The following is a 17,850-nucleotide window of genomic DNA, read 5'->3' on the forward strand; positions in this document are numbered from 1 at the left end:
GGTGTTGATGATTATTTCACTCATCATATGTCTGTATTATATAAAAACATCATATGGACGTTAACAAGGTTAAACATTGGATTTTTAACAGAAGGGATCTTTAAATATTAAAAAGGTCTTTGACACTGCTGCTCACAATTTGTTATAAAAATAATACATTTAGTATTAGAGGAAGCTACTTGGAGAAAAAGTATCAGCACATTTCAATATAAATTACACGACTCAGAGGCCTGTAGGTAAAGCATCAGCATCTACAGTCAGACACTTAAAATAAAAATCTGTCTGATGGCATCAGTCACATCCGGAGAAGACACAATCTATTCAGCTCTGAGAGCTTCACTCATGTTTGTTTTCTGAAATTAGCCTCCGATTATATCAACAGTCTGGCCCCAGAGCCTCTTTCCAGATGTATCCAAAGACAAGACAGTAACGAGGAGCGTGGTGAATGGCAACCGTAACATACCACATCACAGATCTAAATTTGGACAGTGGGCTCTCTCCATTAGGGGCTGTCAACTCTGGAACACATTACCAACTGAAATCAAATTAATTACAGATATAAAATCCCACACAACAAGGATTAAGGGCAGGCTAGAAGCAAAACAGAGCTGTAGTCATTTTTAGCTAATTGTCCTCTAAATTACAGTTTTTTTTGTCATTGTATTTCCATATCTGTATTGTATTGTGGTTTTATGAGAATGAAAGCTTTATATTTTAATTATACTTTGAATGTAAAAAGAGCTGAAAATGAGCTGTAGCTCTAATTCTTTGTGCAGTGCATCAGCTTCCTGCTCTGTACTGAAACTATAGACAGGTGACGTGGAGAAGGAAAACACTGAAGAAGAGTGAAGAAACAAGTGATGCGAATTATATACTATAGTCTCCACAGTTATCAGATCTCTAACTGAAGACCTATGGGTGAACCTGGACTCAAAATGAGAGGATATCTTTTGGGAGAATGGTGTTCATCCTCTGTTAGAGTTCAGAGACCTGTAGAATAAATGCTAAGGAGCAGTGAAGCTGTTCTGGCAGCACATGGTGGCCGAACACCTTACTGAGACACTTTATGTTGGCTTTTCCTTTTATTTGTCAGTTGTACTTTATGTACTTTTTTTGTGAATGTGAATAAATGAGTAAAGGTTATTATTATTATATCGGTGTGTCAGACTCTGACAGGGCAAATAAAATCAGAACCTCTGAAACCAAACTTCCCTCTTTAAAGACAAACTTTTCTGATGGAGAGCCAAGAGTTCAGCCAGTAACCACACTGATTCCTGCACCATCATATTCACTACATAGTTTTCCTTATCAGAGCTAATTGAGCTAACCATAATCTTATGGATTTTGTCATTAAACTTCAAAAAGTGGACTCAAATTTGGTTCATGACCTTTTACAATTGCCAGTCCATGTTTTTGTCAAACGTGACATTAATCCTTTAATGACAGTAATGAAAATATCTGAACACAAATATATATATATATAGGTCATGTGAAAGTTGAAATGACATATTTCACATTTTTACAAAACATACATGCAGCATGTGAAAGAAAAAGAAAAGCGTCCCAGACGAGATATTTCTGGTCTGAGATTAACAAACTGACGTCTGTCTGATCCACTGAAGAGTCAACTCTCTTTTCACAGAACCGAGATTCTTTAACCAAAATGTATCAGATGCATGAATAGCTGCAATTACTTCTCGTTCACAACCCAGCAGTCAATTAGACATTACAATCTCTCAGTGATAACCATGGTAAATGGATGATGGCTCGTGTCCCACAGACGGGGATAATTAAGCTACAAGTCATAGTCTAGAACAAGCGAAGTTGAGCAGCATCTGATCTGGCAGATTATTGTGCGCTCTGGGCTGTCACTGACTTTAACAACGAGTTCCCCGTATGAGACGTGACCCCAGTCAGGGTCAGACAGCCCTCCCCCCCTCTCTTCCTCTGATCCTCCCTGTGCTGTACTGGGGCATCTCAAATCTCATGGAAGCATGACTTGTGCATTTATATAAGATTATTCTCAGTAAACCCACACAGAGTGGAGCAGTCTGCGCTCAGACTGAATGGAGCTTTATATTTCTTAATGCAGCAAATAAGGATTAAAGCATTAAGCCAAATATAGTTCTCACGATAGCTGGAGGAACCAATTACCCTCAGTGTGCGCATGTTTCCGTTAAAGGCATCTGCACGCTAAATTTGAACAAACGTGGGAAAATCACAACCTTGGAGGTTTTGTGTTCATGTTTTTCGTTTAATTGTGGGTTTCCAAGCTCCGAGTGCCAATGTTCTTTCACCACACGCAATTCAACTGGTCTTTCATTGATTGACACCAGCATCGGATGGATGGAGAATAACCATGAAGTGATTAAGAGGCATCAGGAGAGCAAGTAGGTGAAGAATGAAGCCTCAGTACCAGTCATTTCTACTACTAAACATATCAATGACAAGATATCAAAGTGGAATACAATGAACAAAATTCATTTGTTATTCATTTGACTTTATTTTCCAGTTGATATTTTTCTTAATGAAAAGTGTTCTTATCTTTTCTTTTTTTTTTTTTTTTGCAGGACCATTTCACACCTTTTATTAAGTCATTATAAACACAATGACATTTTAATGAAGGAATGCTGTTGAATACGTCTCAGTCTGGATATAATTCAAACCCTTCTACATTAACTATATGATCATTTTTGATTAGAGCTTGTAGTCTCTCCTGTGTGAATTGATCATTGGTGATTACTGATTAGAGGAAAGTATTTGTTTGTTTTTCACAATATTCAAAGTTTTATCACATTTGATAAACACTGGCAAAAACATGGATTATAATGGTTCACAATAGAACAGAAAACTTATAATCAAGTTTAAGGAACAACCTCTTCTGTTTTTATTACTTATTTTTTATCAGTATATATGGCACCTGTGTTCTGTATGACCTTTTCTTATGGCATGAAAACATCTATAAATAATAATTTGATCTTACTTAATTAATAAAATATATGATTAATGTTTCACTTCTTAAAATTAAATATATACGTTTAACCGTTCAAGGTGGCCCCCAATACAGTGACACAACATTCAGTTAAATCTTTATTTTTAATTGTTTCAAACATTAAATAGCTATGCGCTGTTAATGTAAGAGTAAGTTCACAAACAGCTCAGCTATGAAGCATTTGTGCAGAGGGAGTAAACAGCATGTGCTTTGGTTACACAGAGGAGGAGCTAAAATGGCTGCTTATGGACTGGTTCCATGTTCACAGTCACCCCTAGGTGGCAGCATTGCACTTCAGAGATGTGTGTGTCTCCTCTGGCCTTGTGTAACCTTTCGTCCCATATCCTGTTCCCCAGGATGGTGGTACAACATGCACACTCAGGGTAACAGGATTTCAGTGTGTCATGACGGTAACATCAACACACCAGTGTCGAACCATCAGAGTAAAAAAATCAGTTAACTTCCCAAAATTCATGACTCCAAATATCAAAGGATTTCAAAGAGGCAAGATTTTCAGGTAGTTTGGTGGAACTAACTTTCACTTCCTGTGGGAAAAAGTTATTAGTAGTGTGAATTATCTTACAAAGTTACACACACACACACACACACACACACACACACACACAGCCTTACTTAAGAACAACTTTCCTTCAGTAATAAAGGCCACAGCCTCTGCTCTGGTTCTGGAGGTCCAGTCAGTCCAAACCTTTAAAATCAGTCTGAATGAATTGTTTCATTATTGTTTCTTTGGCTTTGGATTTACCTTTGAGTGTAAATAAACGGTTGAAGAGGACAGAGTGGACACGCCCTGTTCCAGTCAGGCATCTGTTTTGTTTTCACATGAGTCATTTCATTGGTCAAGAAACATGTGACAAGTGAGAAATATTTACTGCTTACTTCCTGTGTATCTATACGATGACTCAGAGAGTGACAGTCAGTATCAATAACAAAATTTTCTATGTTGAGCAAGTATCATAGTATTTTTTTAAACCTGACACTAGCTGTAAACAATTGATCATGCAATCAATAAAGGCATGAATGAGCGATTCACATACTTGTGCTTGTTAGGCTTCCTTGTTTTTGGTGGCATATTTGATGTTTTCTAAGAACTGTTAAGACAGCAGCGGGTGCCAAATATAACCTGTCTGACTGGTGAAATAACTGAATCAACCTGTGGACCACAGAATGCAGCCAGAAACGAAACTGATTCTCACATGTGCCACTGAATAAAGAATATGTAACAAAGATTAAATTAAAAAAAACTCTGAAAACGCTCCAGCAAAAATCAGAGCAAACCCGACCTGGTGCACGAGTGTTTGTCTCTGTCCCACTGAAAACTGACAGTAGATTCTCGGCCTCTCCTGCTCTACTCCCATGTCGTCACAGTGAACTGTTCAGAGCAAACTGTCATGTGATTACAACACTCCCTCAGGGCACAGAGCTCCTGAAAATGAAACTCCCAGTCCGAGCTTGTAGGATTACGCCTGAGATCTTCACCTTTTGACAGAGTGTGAACGGGCAATGTTATTATTGTGGAAGTGGAAGAGGTGGTGCCCACATTCAGTGCCAAAGAAACAGTATGTGAACCATTTGGAAACACTGGATCTGATCTTCAAAATGTAGACGAACACAGTGTCCCTAAACTAATATCACACTAAAAAATAAAATCTTTATTGAACACTCACAGAGCTGGTGGGAAAAATAAGTGAACCCTTGGAAGTGAGCTTCCAGCATCAGCTGATCAGAGCTGCTCAGTGTTCAGGAGGAAGTTTGGCCCGTTCTTCTTTGAATAGATGCTGCAGCTCAGACAGATTCTCAGGATGTCTGGTGTGAACGTTTCTCTACAGCTCAGTACACAGCATCTCTACTGGATTCAGGTCCGGACTCTGACTGGACCCCTCCAACACGTGGATCTCCTTTGTCTGAAGTCATTGTGTAGTAGATTTACTTTGATGTTTAGGATCATTGTCCCGGAGCTTCACCCAGCTTCTCCTGAGCTTCAGCAGGTAACAGACACCCTGACATTATCCTGTAAGAGACCTGGATAAACCTGGGAATTCATTTCCCCCTCGATGACATGGAGCTGTCCAGGTCCAGAGGCAGGAAAGCCCCAGATCATGATGATCCCTCCGCCCTGCTTCACCTGTGGGATGATGTTTTCATGTTGGTATGCAGTTCTCTCTCCACATCGCACATGGAGCTGCATTCAAACAATTCAATCTTAGTTTGACCAGTCCATAAAACGTTTTCCCAGTGGTGTTGTGGAGAGCAGCGGCTTCCTCCACGGCGTCCATGTAACCGTGCTCCGTGATGTGTGTGAAGTCGACTCATGAACAGAGATGTTAACCAGCTCCAATGATTGCTTTAAGCTTCAGCTGTTACTTTGAGCTTCTTTGTTACTGAGCGTCTGTTGAACCTTTGGAGTCGTCTCAGCTGGACATCCACTTCTGGAGAGAGGAGCCACAGATTCAAATCATCATCAGACTGTGGACCGATGAAGATCTAAAGTCTTTGACCCTTTCAGTCCATGCAAATCACAAATTCTACAGCTGATCCACACTCTGCCTCCCATCTGATGTACTTATTATTGATCAGATGTATGTGTTGTCATATCAACAGGATCCATCAATGCACAGTAAACTTACAACTGTTGTTTAACCTGTGAGCCGTGCTACTGACACTGACAGCATTGGGTTGTAGGTGAATAAACATATGCAACAATCACACTGAGAGATATTTGAATACTATATGTAAATTTCACAATCAGACAAAACAGGTCAAACAGGGTAAAGTCTTTTTTATTTATTTATTTATTTTAAAGATGTGACACTTAATAAAAGGCGTCTGGCTTGTAATTAATCAGTTAATCAAAGTGACTTAGCATTAGCAATTTCCAGTGTTGTTGGTTGGTGCTAATGACACCCTGTCACCTGACTAACATGTTTGGATGCTGATTTCTCAGTTTGTGTATAATTAAAAGGTTGAGGTTAATTCAGAAGAGGATGATGTTTTGCAGTTAGTGTTATTTTATCCACGTCTCCCAATAATAAAACCTGAGACATGTCTAATATGCTTTTTTAATTATTATTATTTTTATATTACATAGAACTTCAGTTCCCACTCAGATTCCACATTATGCAACTTCACAATTTTCATTGTGTCACTCATTCTGAGCTTCAATACACAGCTAAACAATGAAACCATGTTCTTATGACAGTGTCACAAGGGCCTGTGTCTTCTGCTTACAAAGCTACTGGCAGTGATTACTGCATATGGCTGATGAAAGTGTCCACTTTCATCCTGGAAATATCAAATTAGATTAGATATTAGATATTTGAGAATAGTATATGGTTACTTACAAAAATGATAAAATATTAAACGTTCTTTTTTTTCTGTAGCATCATTTTCATCATATTCATTAGAATTAATACGAACAAAAATCTTCATTAACCAAACGATCTTTTATATTTATATTGTGTGATTCTAAAATATCTCTTTTTGTTTCCGGTGCTTGAGGCTTGTTGAGCTGTGAGTCACCGTCTGTTATTGCACGTTAAATGATGTGAGTGTCCATGCGTGCATCCCAGCGAAACTTCAGGTATTTTTGCTGCGACGGCTGATGAGTCGAAACTGCGTGCGCGTCCCCGCCCACCTGGAACAGAAACCGCCTAAAAAAGCTCGTCCCCGCTTTCTCTTCCCCATTCAAGGTGCGGCAGAGGAACAGGTGCGCGAGGAGCCCCAGAGAAAACTATACATATCACAGTTATCTAAGTCTTTTTCAGCTAAGGAGCAAGAAAACAGATAATAACTGAAGAAGTTGGTTTGTCAGCAGCAAAGCGAAGTTTGTTGAAACAGTTAATTTGGGATTAGAACCTTCAGAGCAGGTGGACGCCGTCTTTATTTATTCGAAGTCAAGTGGTTGAAGAGAAGGAGAAGAAGAAGAAGAAGAAGAAGAAGAGGAAATGGCGAACTCCGGTCTGCAGATTTTGGGCTTCGCTCTGGCGCTTCTGGGAGTAATTGGACTGATAGTTGGCACCATCATGCCTCAGTGGAAGATGTCTGCTTATGTCGGGGACAACATCATCACAGCGGTGGCCATGTACGAGGGGCTGTGGATGTCCTGTGCCTTCCAGAGCACAGGACAAATCCAGTGCAAAGTCTACGACTCCATCCTGCAGCTCAACAGTAAGTCACATGTTACATTTCAGTGTGTGTAGTCGAGGGTTTGTCCACCGGAAGTCACATTTTAAGACTTTAAAAAAAAAAAAAAATTAATTATCTGGAAACCATTGCAAAAGCTATTAAATGTTGCTTTGAGTATTTTATTCTTCTTCTCTTCTTTTGTGTGTAGTATCATAAATCTAAACACAACTTGAACTTGTTTTAAAGTTAATATAACTATAACTTGAATGACCTTTATATCCTATATCCTCTATATAAAAACTGTAGTTAATATGTAACAGGACATGATGTGACAAAGTGACGTGCACCTGCTGGATTACAGAGGCTTGTTTCCTTCAGGCCAGTCTTTACAAGAGGTTCTGAGCTGTTACTAGATTCCTGCGGCTGGCCTAACCGGTTTTGTCACTTATTAACCCTCACCCTTTTTATTCTCTGGTAAGCAGTTATTTGGATTGAGACACAGTATCAGGCCTCGCCTTCACTGTGCACCACAGCAGGGTAGTCTGTTATAAAGAGCCAAAACATTTTAAATTGCTTGATTGGCAGGAATGTGTGCATTACTTTTTACACCCAAGCAATGATTGACCTGTGGCCATTGTTCAGTGTAGCTACCCCCCCTGCTTGAATAGCACAGGTAGTTAGAGGCGGAGCACCTGTGTGGACCACTGTTTAGTCAACAGGGTTAACTTCCAGGCCCACCTGGTTGGGCTTTGGCCTTTAGGGCATCAAATCAACATAAAATCTAATTCTTTGCCACATTTTGGGCCCAAAAAGGTTGATTTTTTTTTTTCAACACAAATTTATGTAACATGCAGCATTTACTTTATTTTCTCCAAATGTCTGAGCACATAATGCACTGATTAAACAGTTACAGTCGGCCCCTTCCTGCTGTGGTATGGCTGTGTGGCCGGTTCAGGGGCAGTAGTTAAGGAGAAGTTACATGAAGAAGGTGAAACATCTGTGCTCATTTAAAGTCTGACATCATGTTTACAACTCCTATCTTCCTGTCTGCTGCCATAAAACTGTGGCTAAATAGGTCAATGGTAGCACGACAGTTGGATTCTTCATTGTGCACGTTTCAAATTCAACTGATGGTGGTAACCTTCCCTCAGGCTCAAACTGCCTCTATAGTTTTATATGCAGGTTCCTCCCTCTGTTCTTCTAGAACAGCTAAAACGCATTAACAGCTGGCAGGTACCTGTTGGTTCAAAAACTGGCCATTTTTTCCAAATGGCATGAGTCCATTTTTATTTAATTTTTTCGTGTTTGGCTTATCAAAACATTTGATAGAATATCTGCAGCACAATGCGTCTTATCGCCTCTTCAAACATGAACACAATCCAACTTTGATACACACTGTGTGATTAAAGCTGTGGTTAGATATGGAGGAAGTGAACAAATAATGGTTCATTATTCAGAAATACCTGCTGAAAATCTCCTCACACACTCCTGAAGTTTGACAACTAGACTCTCAGCTTTTCTTTTTGGACAGTAGTTTCATTCTCTGAAATGTCCACCTGCTGAGAAGCGGACTGTGAGTACCTGAAATGGGGAGTGTCTTCCTCATGAAACCTGAGACCTGGTTAGACCTGTTTTTGACTTGCACACATACAAACTCACACACCTACTCCCCCCCAGCCCCCACCCCCCTCCTTTCCTCCCTCCAGAGTTTCTTTGCCCTTCCGGTTAGAGCCGGTTTCTGTGGTGCATTGTTATAGGGAGCGGCAACGAGACACAAGAGACAGAAGCTGATCTGTTGTACGTAAGCAGTGTTTGTTTACGCTGCTTTTTTTTTCCTGATGGTGGTTTTAAAGTACATAAAAGTTACTCTGCAAAACTGGTGTCATTGTCACAAACCACTGTAGGAATCCATTATTAATAAATTAAGTCTTGTACCGACTTTAACCCTATCCTGTCCTCTGATCCAGGCGCCCTCCAGGCAACCCGCGCCCTGATGATCGTCAGTATTATTGTAACGTTGGCTGGCCTGGGCGTGGCCTGCATGGGGATGAAGTGCACCAACTGTGGAGGAGATGATAAAACACGCAAGTCCCGCATCGCTATGACTGGTGGCATCATCATCCTGATTGGATGTAAGAAGCCTTTTAATCTCAATGTTTTTGGTTTTTTGGGTTTTTTTTTTGCCCTTTTCGTCTCCTTGGATTCGTAGCAGTTTGACGCTCATGATGTTCTTTACTCTCCTACAGCTTTGTGTGCCATTGTCGCCTGCTCTTGGTACGCTCACGACATCATCCAGGCCTTCTACAACCCTTTCACCCCCGTCAACACCAAGTAAGTAACCCATCACTCAGCTGAGCACCTCCTTCAGCAGAATACAGAGTCTCCAAACCTGCTGGTTTATTGAAGAGAGCAGCTCTAAGCTCTTCCTGCTCCACTTCTGTATCCAAACATTTGTTTGTGCCCATCCCCTCTTCATGTGCTGATGAATGTATTGTGTGTTTGTCTTCCCTCTTTACTGACTGTAAATCTCTTCCTCAAGGTATGAGTTTGGGTCTGCCATCTTCATCGCCTGGGCTGGAGCGTTCCTGTCTGTAGTGGGAGGTGCCATGCTGGCAGCTTCCTGCCCAAAAGGCAAACCTACGCCAAAGTATCCCATCTCCAGACCCCCCAGCAGCAAGGAGTATGTGTGAACAAGACGGGACTCTTAGTCTGTTAGAGGCTGAAGGAACACTTTGACATTCATGTTAGTCCAACTCAGTGATCCACGTTGAGAAGATGTATACCAGGAGGCGTTCAGTACCTGTTTTTTACTTTGTATTTTAGTTTCTCCAGGGCTGCCCTATGATGTTACTGTAATATTATTTTAACAAATGCATTAAAGTTTTAAATAATAGCTGTTTACTTATAAGAAAGCTCTCATTGGCCTTGTCCTGTCTGGAACTGCAGTCTGTGCTTATACTGATTTGTATACTATGTAATGTACTGTCCACTTAGTTAACACCTGTAAAGCACTAAGTTAAACCTAAGGTGAAACACCCACGATGTTGTACAAATTGGTAGGTAGTAAATACACAATATATACGGTGCCTTAGAATATACAGTGTGTTTGGAAAATTGTTGAACGCACTGAATAGAAAGAAGTGGCAATGAAGAGGCTCCATTCATTACTCTGTAGACTAAATGCAGTTAGTTCATCATCTGGCACCTGATGAGCAGTTTCCTTTTATTTCCATGTTTGTATTTATGTGAACAAGACAAATTTATTCAATAACAGATTTGACCATTTTATTTTAATCAAGTGCTGGAGTGAAATTTTATCTACAGAAATGACGACGTCCTGATTCTTTATTAACTCAGTTTGCCAAAGACAAACATGCAGCAGGAGAAATGTGGCTGTTTGTCAACTTCTGCGATGAGACTGTTTGTGTGAATGGGCTCGGCGTATGATTTATATTTCTGAGTCATGGTAGCTGTTGCTGCATTTGTCAAATTTTCAGTTTTTAAAAATGTTTTAAATTGTGATTTGCAAAGTTTGTGTTGTACATATAATAAAAGTGAAAAATTTACAGTTTCTTGGTTTTGGAAAGTACTTTAATGCAAAAGAGTTAAATGTAAATTTTATTTTCACAGCGCCCCCTTCATACACAATGCAGCTCAAGTGCTGTACAAAATAAACAGGGAAAAAAGAATTTCAAAAACTTTAAATATTACAATTAATTTTAATCTTAATTCAGGAGGTAAAATATTAAACGGTTAAAAAATTATGGAAAACAGCTCCTGCATACAGAGTACTGGCGTCAAATACGACATGGAGACCAAAAAGCTTTGCCTCACTGGAAACTTCATGTAAGTTTTTTCAGTATTTCCACAGAAATCGCTTCAGTTTAAAACACAAGCTTCACCCTTAAAGAAAACAGGTGCACAAAACATACACCTGACATGTGGAGACATTATGTAATTATGAAGACGCTCCCCTGAAACTTACAGTGTAGTGGAAACATTATTGAGCTGATGTGACACACTCGGGCTGCAGAAGATTTTCCCACTGAGGCAGAGACACACTTGTCTCTGGCTGGAAGCCATCTTCCTGTAGGTGGACGGCTGCACAGCATCATAATGGCTCACAGAGTGAACGTTGCTTTGGTTTTATTGCCCCCTTGTGGTGAGTACAGGCAACTGCTTTTAATGGAGACATTAAATGAAGTGTATGGATGCATAAATATAATTCACTTTATAAATAGCGTGTCTCAGGTTGCTTTTAAAAGTATTTAAAGTGATGCGGGGAAAGTAATATTTCACTACAGTGGAGTATTTGAATCCACCTTCCTCGTCTTTTTAGAGCGTCTCACCTCGCCTCACTTTGTCACTGTGTGTCTTCAAGTTGGGATTCTAGTGATTTATTGGACCCAGAGGTGTCTTGCTCTAGTTCTGCCTCTCTTCTGTTCTCATTCTGCCTGCACCTGCCATCCTCTAATCATTATTTCCCCCCCCCAAAGGCCAGATCATAAAAGTAGTAATGATAATGATTTCACTCCTAAGTGGCCAAAGCTTCTGACCCCACTCTGCCCCTGTAAACTTAAAGGGAACTATTTTCTTCTTGAAAAAACTGAGTGTGTGTGTGTGTGTCACATAATTCAGCTTTCAGAGTGTGAAATATTCTTTCCCTCTCATACTCACAGGTGGATTATTCATTAAATTAAAATCATTAAAACAAAACTTTTATTGGAGAAGTTTCTTCCGTGTTTAGAGAGCTGAGTCTTCCCTGTACAGAGTCTGTACAGGTCGGACTCTGAACACAACACCACTGAACTAATTTCACATGAAGGGCTGTTCATCACAGTAAATCTAGGCCATCACAGCACACACACCTTTCTGAGCTACTGTATCACTGATAATGAATCATTACATCATCCTTTTATCACCCTGACAGTAAATGATGCACGACTGTCAGTTACTGGACAGATGCAGCTTTAATGTGAGGGCAGGGGGTTGCTGTCTGTGTCTGATTTCCCTGGACTTCCCCACACGTGTCAGATGACCAGTTTGATCCGGGAGTATTGAAAGTTGCTTAGTTGTATAATATGCAATGTCAAATAGTTTGCTAATGTGAATACAGCAGCATTGTTCCTGCCTCCTGACTTCATATTCTGTCCATCTGCAGCCATGTTAATGTAGTTTTGTATGAGCTGCAGGTCTTGAGGTTATATCTTTGCAAAGCTGTTTAACGTATACGATTTACGATTTGTTTGTCTGTGTCTTTGTGAAATATATTATGCAAAACAAACGGGCTCAACACCAGGGTTTACACCACGAGGCTCAGACATCATGACTCACAGTGTGCCGACTCATATTTCAGCTTGATTTGATCCAAATAAACTGACAAAACCCTCCACAAGGGTGGCTTGACACACACACACACACACACAAAATAGATCCTGCTTAAAAAACATGAACAGAACTCTCACCATGGCAACAGTGTTGGAAACACAACTTCCTGTCACGTCCAGTCTCTGAAGCTCTGTCAGACACACTACAGGCTGATTCATGACTGCACAGCTATAAAATATCTGAGCGAGGGTCACATGATGCAAACGACACTCTGTTTGCTGGTCTAAATTATGTGAGAATTGATCCAACCGAAGTAGTCGAACAGTTGGAAATAAAATAAAATGAATATTATCCAACAGAATATTGGTTTATATTCTGATACACTGAATATGATTCCCCATGGCTTCCTCAATAAAAAGGTGTAAAATGACCTGAGTATATACAGGCGTCCTCTTTGCAGATTAGTAACTTCTGACAGTTAAACGTCTTGTGAACAGTAACAAACCAGTTTTATTTATTTAGCTCATTCCTGGGACGTTGCTGTGACAAACAGTGAGGACAGGCAGAGCAGCAGCAGGTCAGAATACTGATGGTCCAACAACATGACAGCCTGATGCTTTTCAGGAAGTGTGAATCCTACTGACCCAGCTCCTCCCCCCGCACTCTGCAGGATCTGCAACCATGGACCTGACAAACACCACAGAGTGACAGCGTTGTACTGGAAGCAATAAAGAACATAAAGCAAAGACTAATTTCAACAACAGAAAATTGTCACATGTAAGAAAATCAAATTTAGGAAAATGATCACATAACATAACACGGTTACTCTCTACACAGAGAAAGACAACAGCAATGGATCCACATTATTTGTTTTTATTTAATCAATCTTGGGACAGCCCGTCCAAACCCACAGAATATTTAATGTCATACAAACTCACACTTTTTTCTTGCGACCACTGAATGATCACCTGCTCTAACAGGCGCCAACATTTACATCGTTAATCTGAACTTTAACTGGTCGAATGAGCACAGGGTTTGTGGCTTCATTAAACGTGACGACAGGTGAGTATTCCTTAGAACAACCGCGTAGAACATCTTCGAGAATTCTCCACATCGGGTTTGGAAAGTTTTAGTAAGTCATTTGCAAATTCCTTCATGCAGTCAGTCGCTCACAGAGCAAGTATTTAACCTTTGTCCTATTGGCTCTCAGTAGTCGTGACAACATCAAGCAGACCAATCACCACACAGGCCAACAGATGTGTCAGGTGCTGCACTTGTTTCACGTCACTCTCAAAAGGTTAATGGGGCCCGTGTCTAGGATTAAGCGGCTGACTCTTTGTGGACGGTAAAATACTTGAAATATAAGAACAGGTTGAATTCTGACGTTTCAGACAGAAATAAACATTTCTTGTCGTGGGACCACAGGAATCTCACAAGAGCACAAACATTCAAAACATTTCAAAGTGCAAAGTTCTTGATGGTACCAGACAAATCAATACAGTGACCATCAGCCAACAGTTCTGCTTTTCCAACATTGACAGACGATGTGACCTCGACCGATATTAGCTGATTTCTTATTGAACGGATTTGAAGTTTCTTAAGCTGCTTTGGGACTCGTCTTGTTTGTGTGCTTTTAATTGGGTGTAACGATCTGATACATTTTTATTGTTCCTGCATACAATGCTGCCAAAAACTAGTGAGAATTTTATTTACACATTTACAATGATGCAAATTTGTAAGTTGGTTCTCTCAGGGTTTATTTAACAAACCAAATTATTTCTCTGCCCCAGCGAGAGCCTGATGGAGGCGGAAGGACAATGCAGCAGCACAGTGCACCGCCCCCGTCCACGTCACTAACCATCCACTCTTCATACAGGAGGGCAGGTGGAGCTGGATTACACTTTGAATTCATGACAACTGTGAGGCACTGAGTTTGGCTTCAGAGGGTTTAAGAGGTGCAATGGATATAAACAAGTCATAAAAAGAGATAAAAAAAAAAAAAAAAAAAAACTATGGTTATTTAGACTTATTTAGCATCCTTCACCGTCTGCCTCCACTTCCACATCTCAGCAACAACCTAAAGAAACATTAGAAAAAGCAGTTAACTCAAAGGCCCAAACATGAGGCAGATCAAATAAAATCAAAACCCAACCTGCACTTTTTTCTTATGTTCATATTATTTCATTTGCTCCTCTTAATAAACAAAGAATTCAATGTATTCACTTCAACGTGATTTAAAATCTCAGCCTATGATGCTCTCTAGTGGTGGGATCGATAAATGATCTGAAAGTAGCAAACTACAATGTTTTATTTTTAACAAACAACATTCCTATCAGAGGCTTGAGTCTACAGACCTTTCCTGTAACATCTGAGTAATGAAAATAAAGGAAAAAATCTATATTGTGCTATAATAATAATAATAATAATAATAATAATAATAATAAACAGTAGAATTTCAACATTTTTTAATCTCAGTAGAGCAGTGACTAAATGTGTCTTCCAGTCTGATTCTTGAGATGGAGGGCACATCAGTTTTACAACGCATGTCAGCTATCTATATCTATATCTATGATTGATAGTGACTAAAGTTTCAAACAGTTTCAGTGGTTGAAATTCAAACAGACTTGGGGAATAAAAAGCATTAGCTGTGCCAAATATGTAAATGGTGACGTGTCCTTTCCAAATTTATTAAACTTTTTATCATCAGCTAAAAAAACTCACAACACGAAGTTTCCTGAATCATTTTCCAAGATAATCTAGGACAACAAATGGAGAGCATCTTAAACTCAGGACTGTACCTTGGCATCTGAGACTTTATAACCATGCTTCAAGAAGTTCTCGAACTTGGGCTGAGCTTTAGGTAATGACACTCCCTGTAGAGAGAAGGAATTATAATCAATGAGCTGACTTCAATTTTATTTTACCTTTACAAACACAGGAAAAGGAGAAAATAAAAACAAATAGACACAAACCTTCTGCACCGCCTCCATCAGCTTGGCTTTAATCTCAGGAACAGTCAGATTTGCCTTGGGAGTTGGTGGGGTTTTAGGTGACTTGCCTCCCTTGCCTTTAGGAGTCTGTTCCTATGATGAACATAAATATAAAGATTGTTTATTAGAGAGAGAATAGTTGGAATATTACTTTCAAAACAACAGGAGACACCAACAGGCCATTTATGATTATTAAAAACACTAATATATTGACTACATCCAACATTTGTTAGAGTGAATAAAAAGTCCAGCTGGCGCAAACTAATTATTGAATGAATTACCTGCTTCTTGGCTGGAGTATTGGGTTTAGAGCTCTTTCCATTCTGAGCAGCGGCGGGCTGTTTGGATGGCGTCGGCTTGGCCTGTGAAAAACACACAACTGTTAGTGAGAGTGCCAAGCTTCATTCAGCTGGAGCTGCCAGGACTAAAACCTGTCAGTTACCTTAACAGGTGATTCTTCCTCCTCGCTGTCCTCATCCTCATCATCGTCTTCATCATCCCTGAAAAAAGGGAAGATTAAATTACATCAAAGACAAAGTAAAGTCACATTTAAATCCACTAACAGGGAATATTTATTTTCTATTGATACTTATTTAGAACTGCTCTTGATTATTTTAGGCTCGTAGGAGGGAACAACACTTTCTGTATACGTGGGCTGACGCTGTTCAATATGAACGGTTTAAAAACTAATAGAGTAATAAACATGGTCGCCAGAGTTATTATCACCATTAATGTAGCTTTATCTTTGGTAAAAGGCTTAAACCTGAAATATGTGCCTGTTTACTGTAATGATGATATTCATTAAAATCAGTCCGGTGTCAAAACACAATCCCAGCACCAAAACATGCTCAACTGTTTCAGGTACCAGTACAACTCAGGTAAATGCACGAAATGCACAAGTCATTTCCATTGATAGAAAAATCAGGCTGATCTAACCTCACGCTAACATCAGAGGTACAAAGCCAGGTGAATAAAATGCAACATCCACACCCCAGTGAGGGCTCCGCTCAAGACGACAGTCAAACTACAGCCTCTTCCTGAACCAGTTCAACGACACGTTTAATGTTTAACTGAATCACATCTGAGTTCCACTGTTTCAGGTCTGTGTTAAAACATTAGTGAGCTGAGTGTTATGAACACTGACACAGGTTTCACTTTATGTTTCCCTCTTCAGCTGCAGAAGACAGTAAAGAAAGAAAAAAAAAAGAAAAAAATTAAATTTTGTTGTAACTTTGAGAGATATCCTCTTGAATTATCGAACTCAGAACTTCAGACAAACTGTTGATACATTCTTGTACGGAGGGAGAATGTGGATTTTGTCACCCGTCTCTTCCCTTGAAAGCTCATCAACACAGAATCCTTACATGGACAATCAACAGGAGAAAAGATTATAGTAAACTAAACCTGTGAGTTCTTACAGTCACTTAACACTGGAAAAACTGAACTTATCCTTTAACTTGCACAGAATCTACAATCTAATGAAAGATAACCTTGTTCTGCTGATGCCTGACATCACGATGAGCAGTGGCACAGTGTAAACAATCACTAAAACAGCTGGAAATTGGAGTGCAGCTGTTAATATTTAAAATATATACTTTGATGATAAAACTATTTAAAGTACATTTTTAATGTTATATTGTTTTATAAATATCACTGGTTAGTTTTTAGGTAGTGACACTCACTCATCATCCTCATCATCTTCATCATCATCATCATCATCTTCGTCCATGTCCATTCTCATTTTTTTCTGGAAGGAAGTAAAAAGTCGGTTATGTCATTTCAATTTTAACAAACTTAGAAATTAAAACTGCAGAGGATTTAAAACAAACCTGGGACTTGAGGGCGGGAGAGGAAGCAGCTCTTTTCTTTGTTTTGATGTTGATGTCCTCTTCTTCTTCATCATCTTCGTCATCGTCCTCGTCAAAAGACTGATCGGCTTCCATCACTTTAAGAGCAATTTCAAAACATTAGTCGCGGTTCCTCCATCAAAAGAGCAGATATGTAGTGATATGACAAAGTCTGACGTTCCCTTTCCTTAACCTGCATGTCATTATTTCCCATCATCATCAAACACCCTGACGTTCCTGTAACAAATACTCACTGACAAGGTGTTGTCCACTGATATGGATCGGACCAGAACCTGCCTTCAGACGGAACACTGCCGGGGGTGTGATGGTGAAACCACCGAGACAAACCTGCAACAAGCATTGAAACGAGTGAGGCACCTCCACCTGGGCTGTTCATGTTCATCACACCGAGAGAGACGGTAAGAGTTTTCATCAACACACTGAGGACACTTCATCAGCACACACACAGGACGTAGTGCACTCACACTTGGCAGGGTAGAGGGCTTCAGAGAAACCAGCGCTGCCTTGATTTTCTGACCCTCGGTGTCTT

At 39.8% G+C, this 17,850-nt stretch overlaps 2 protein-coding genes across 2 annotated transcripts in view; one reads left to right on the top strand and one right to left on the bottom strand.

The window, feature by feature from the left end:
- Positions 1–6,682: 6,682 nt before the first annotated feature.
- cldn7b (claudin 7b) lies at positions 6,683–10,701 on the top strand. Its single transcript, XM_056397254.1, has 4 exons — positions 6,683–7,177; positions 9,103–9,267; positions 9,382–9,466; positions 9,675–10,701. Exons 1-4 carry the CDS (start codon positions 6,955–6,957, stop codon positions 9,823–9,825), a joined length of 624 nt encoding a protein of 207 aa, XP_056253229.1. The 5' UTR covers positions 6,683–6,954; the 3' UTR covers positions 9,826–10,701.
- A 2,619-nt stretch (positions 10,702–13,320) lies between these two features.
- Positions 13,321–17,850, bottom strand: part of npm1a (nucleophosmin 1a) — a 6,914-nt gene continuing 2,384 nt past the window's right edge. Inside the window, exons 3-11 of the mRNA XM_056397253.1 lie at positions 17,786–17,850; positions 17,555–17,648; positions 17,283–17,398; positions 17,136–17,200; positions 15,896–15,953; positions 15,735–15,815; positions 15,436–15,546; positions 15,262–15,336; positions 13,321–14,540 (exon numbers count right to left, since the gene is read on the bottom strand). The exon at positions 17,786–17,850 is cut by the window's right edge and continues 55 nt beyond it. Coding sequence (XP_056253228.1) covers positions 14,490–14,540; positions 15,262–15,336; positions 15,436–15,546; positions 15,735–15,815; positions 15,896–15,953; positions 17,136–17,200; positions 17,283–17,398; positions 17,555–17,648; positions 17,786–17,850 — 716 coding nt within the window. The 3' untranslated portion in view covers positions 13,321–14,489. The remainder of the gene's footprint in view (positions 14,541–15,261; positions 15,337–15,435; positions 15,547–15,734; positions 15,816–15,895; positions 15,954–17,135; positions 17,201–17,282; positions 17,399–17,554; positions 17,649–17,785) is intronic.

Source organism: Seriola aureovittata, chromosome 15 (assembly GCF_021018895.1).
Source record: "Seriola aureovittata isolate HTS-2021-v1 ecotype China chromosome 15, ASM2101889v1, whole genome shotgun sequence".
NCBI classification, from domain to species: Eukaryota; Metazoa; Chordata; class Actinopteri; order Carangiformes; family Carangidae; genus Seriola; species Seriola aureovittata.

Bases quoted from the DNA above. Each gene is read 5' to 3' on its own strand.
- cldn7b (XM_056397254.1), top strand. From the start codon at position 6,955: ATGGCGAACTCCGGTCTGCAGATTTTGGGCTTCGCTCTGGCGCTTCTG. The intron at 7,178-9,102 runs GTAAGTCACATG...CCTCTGATCCAG, and splicing joins CTCCATCCTGCAGCTCAACA to GCGCCCTCCAGGCAACCCGC. The intron at 9,268-9,381 runs GTAAGAAGCCTT...ACTCTCCTACAG, and splicing joins CATCATCATCCTGATTGGAT to CTTTGTGTGCCATTGTCGCC.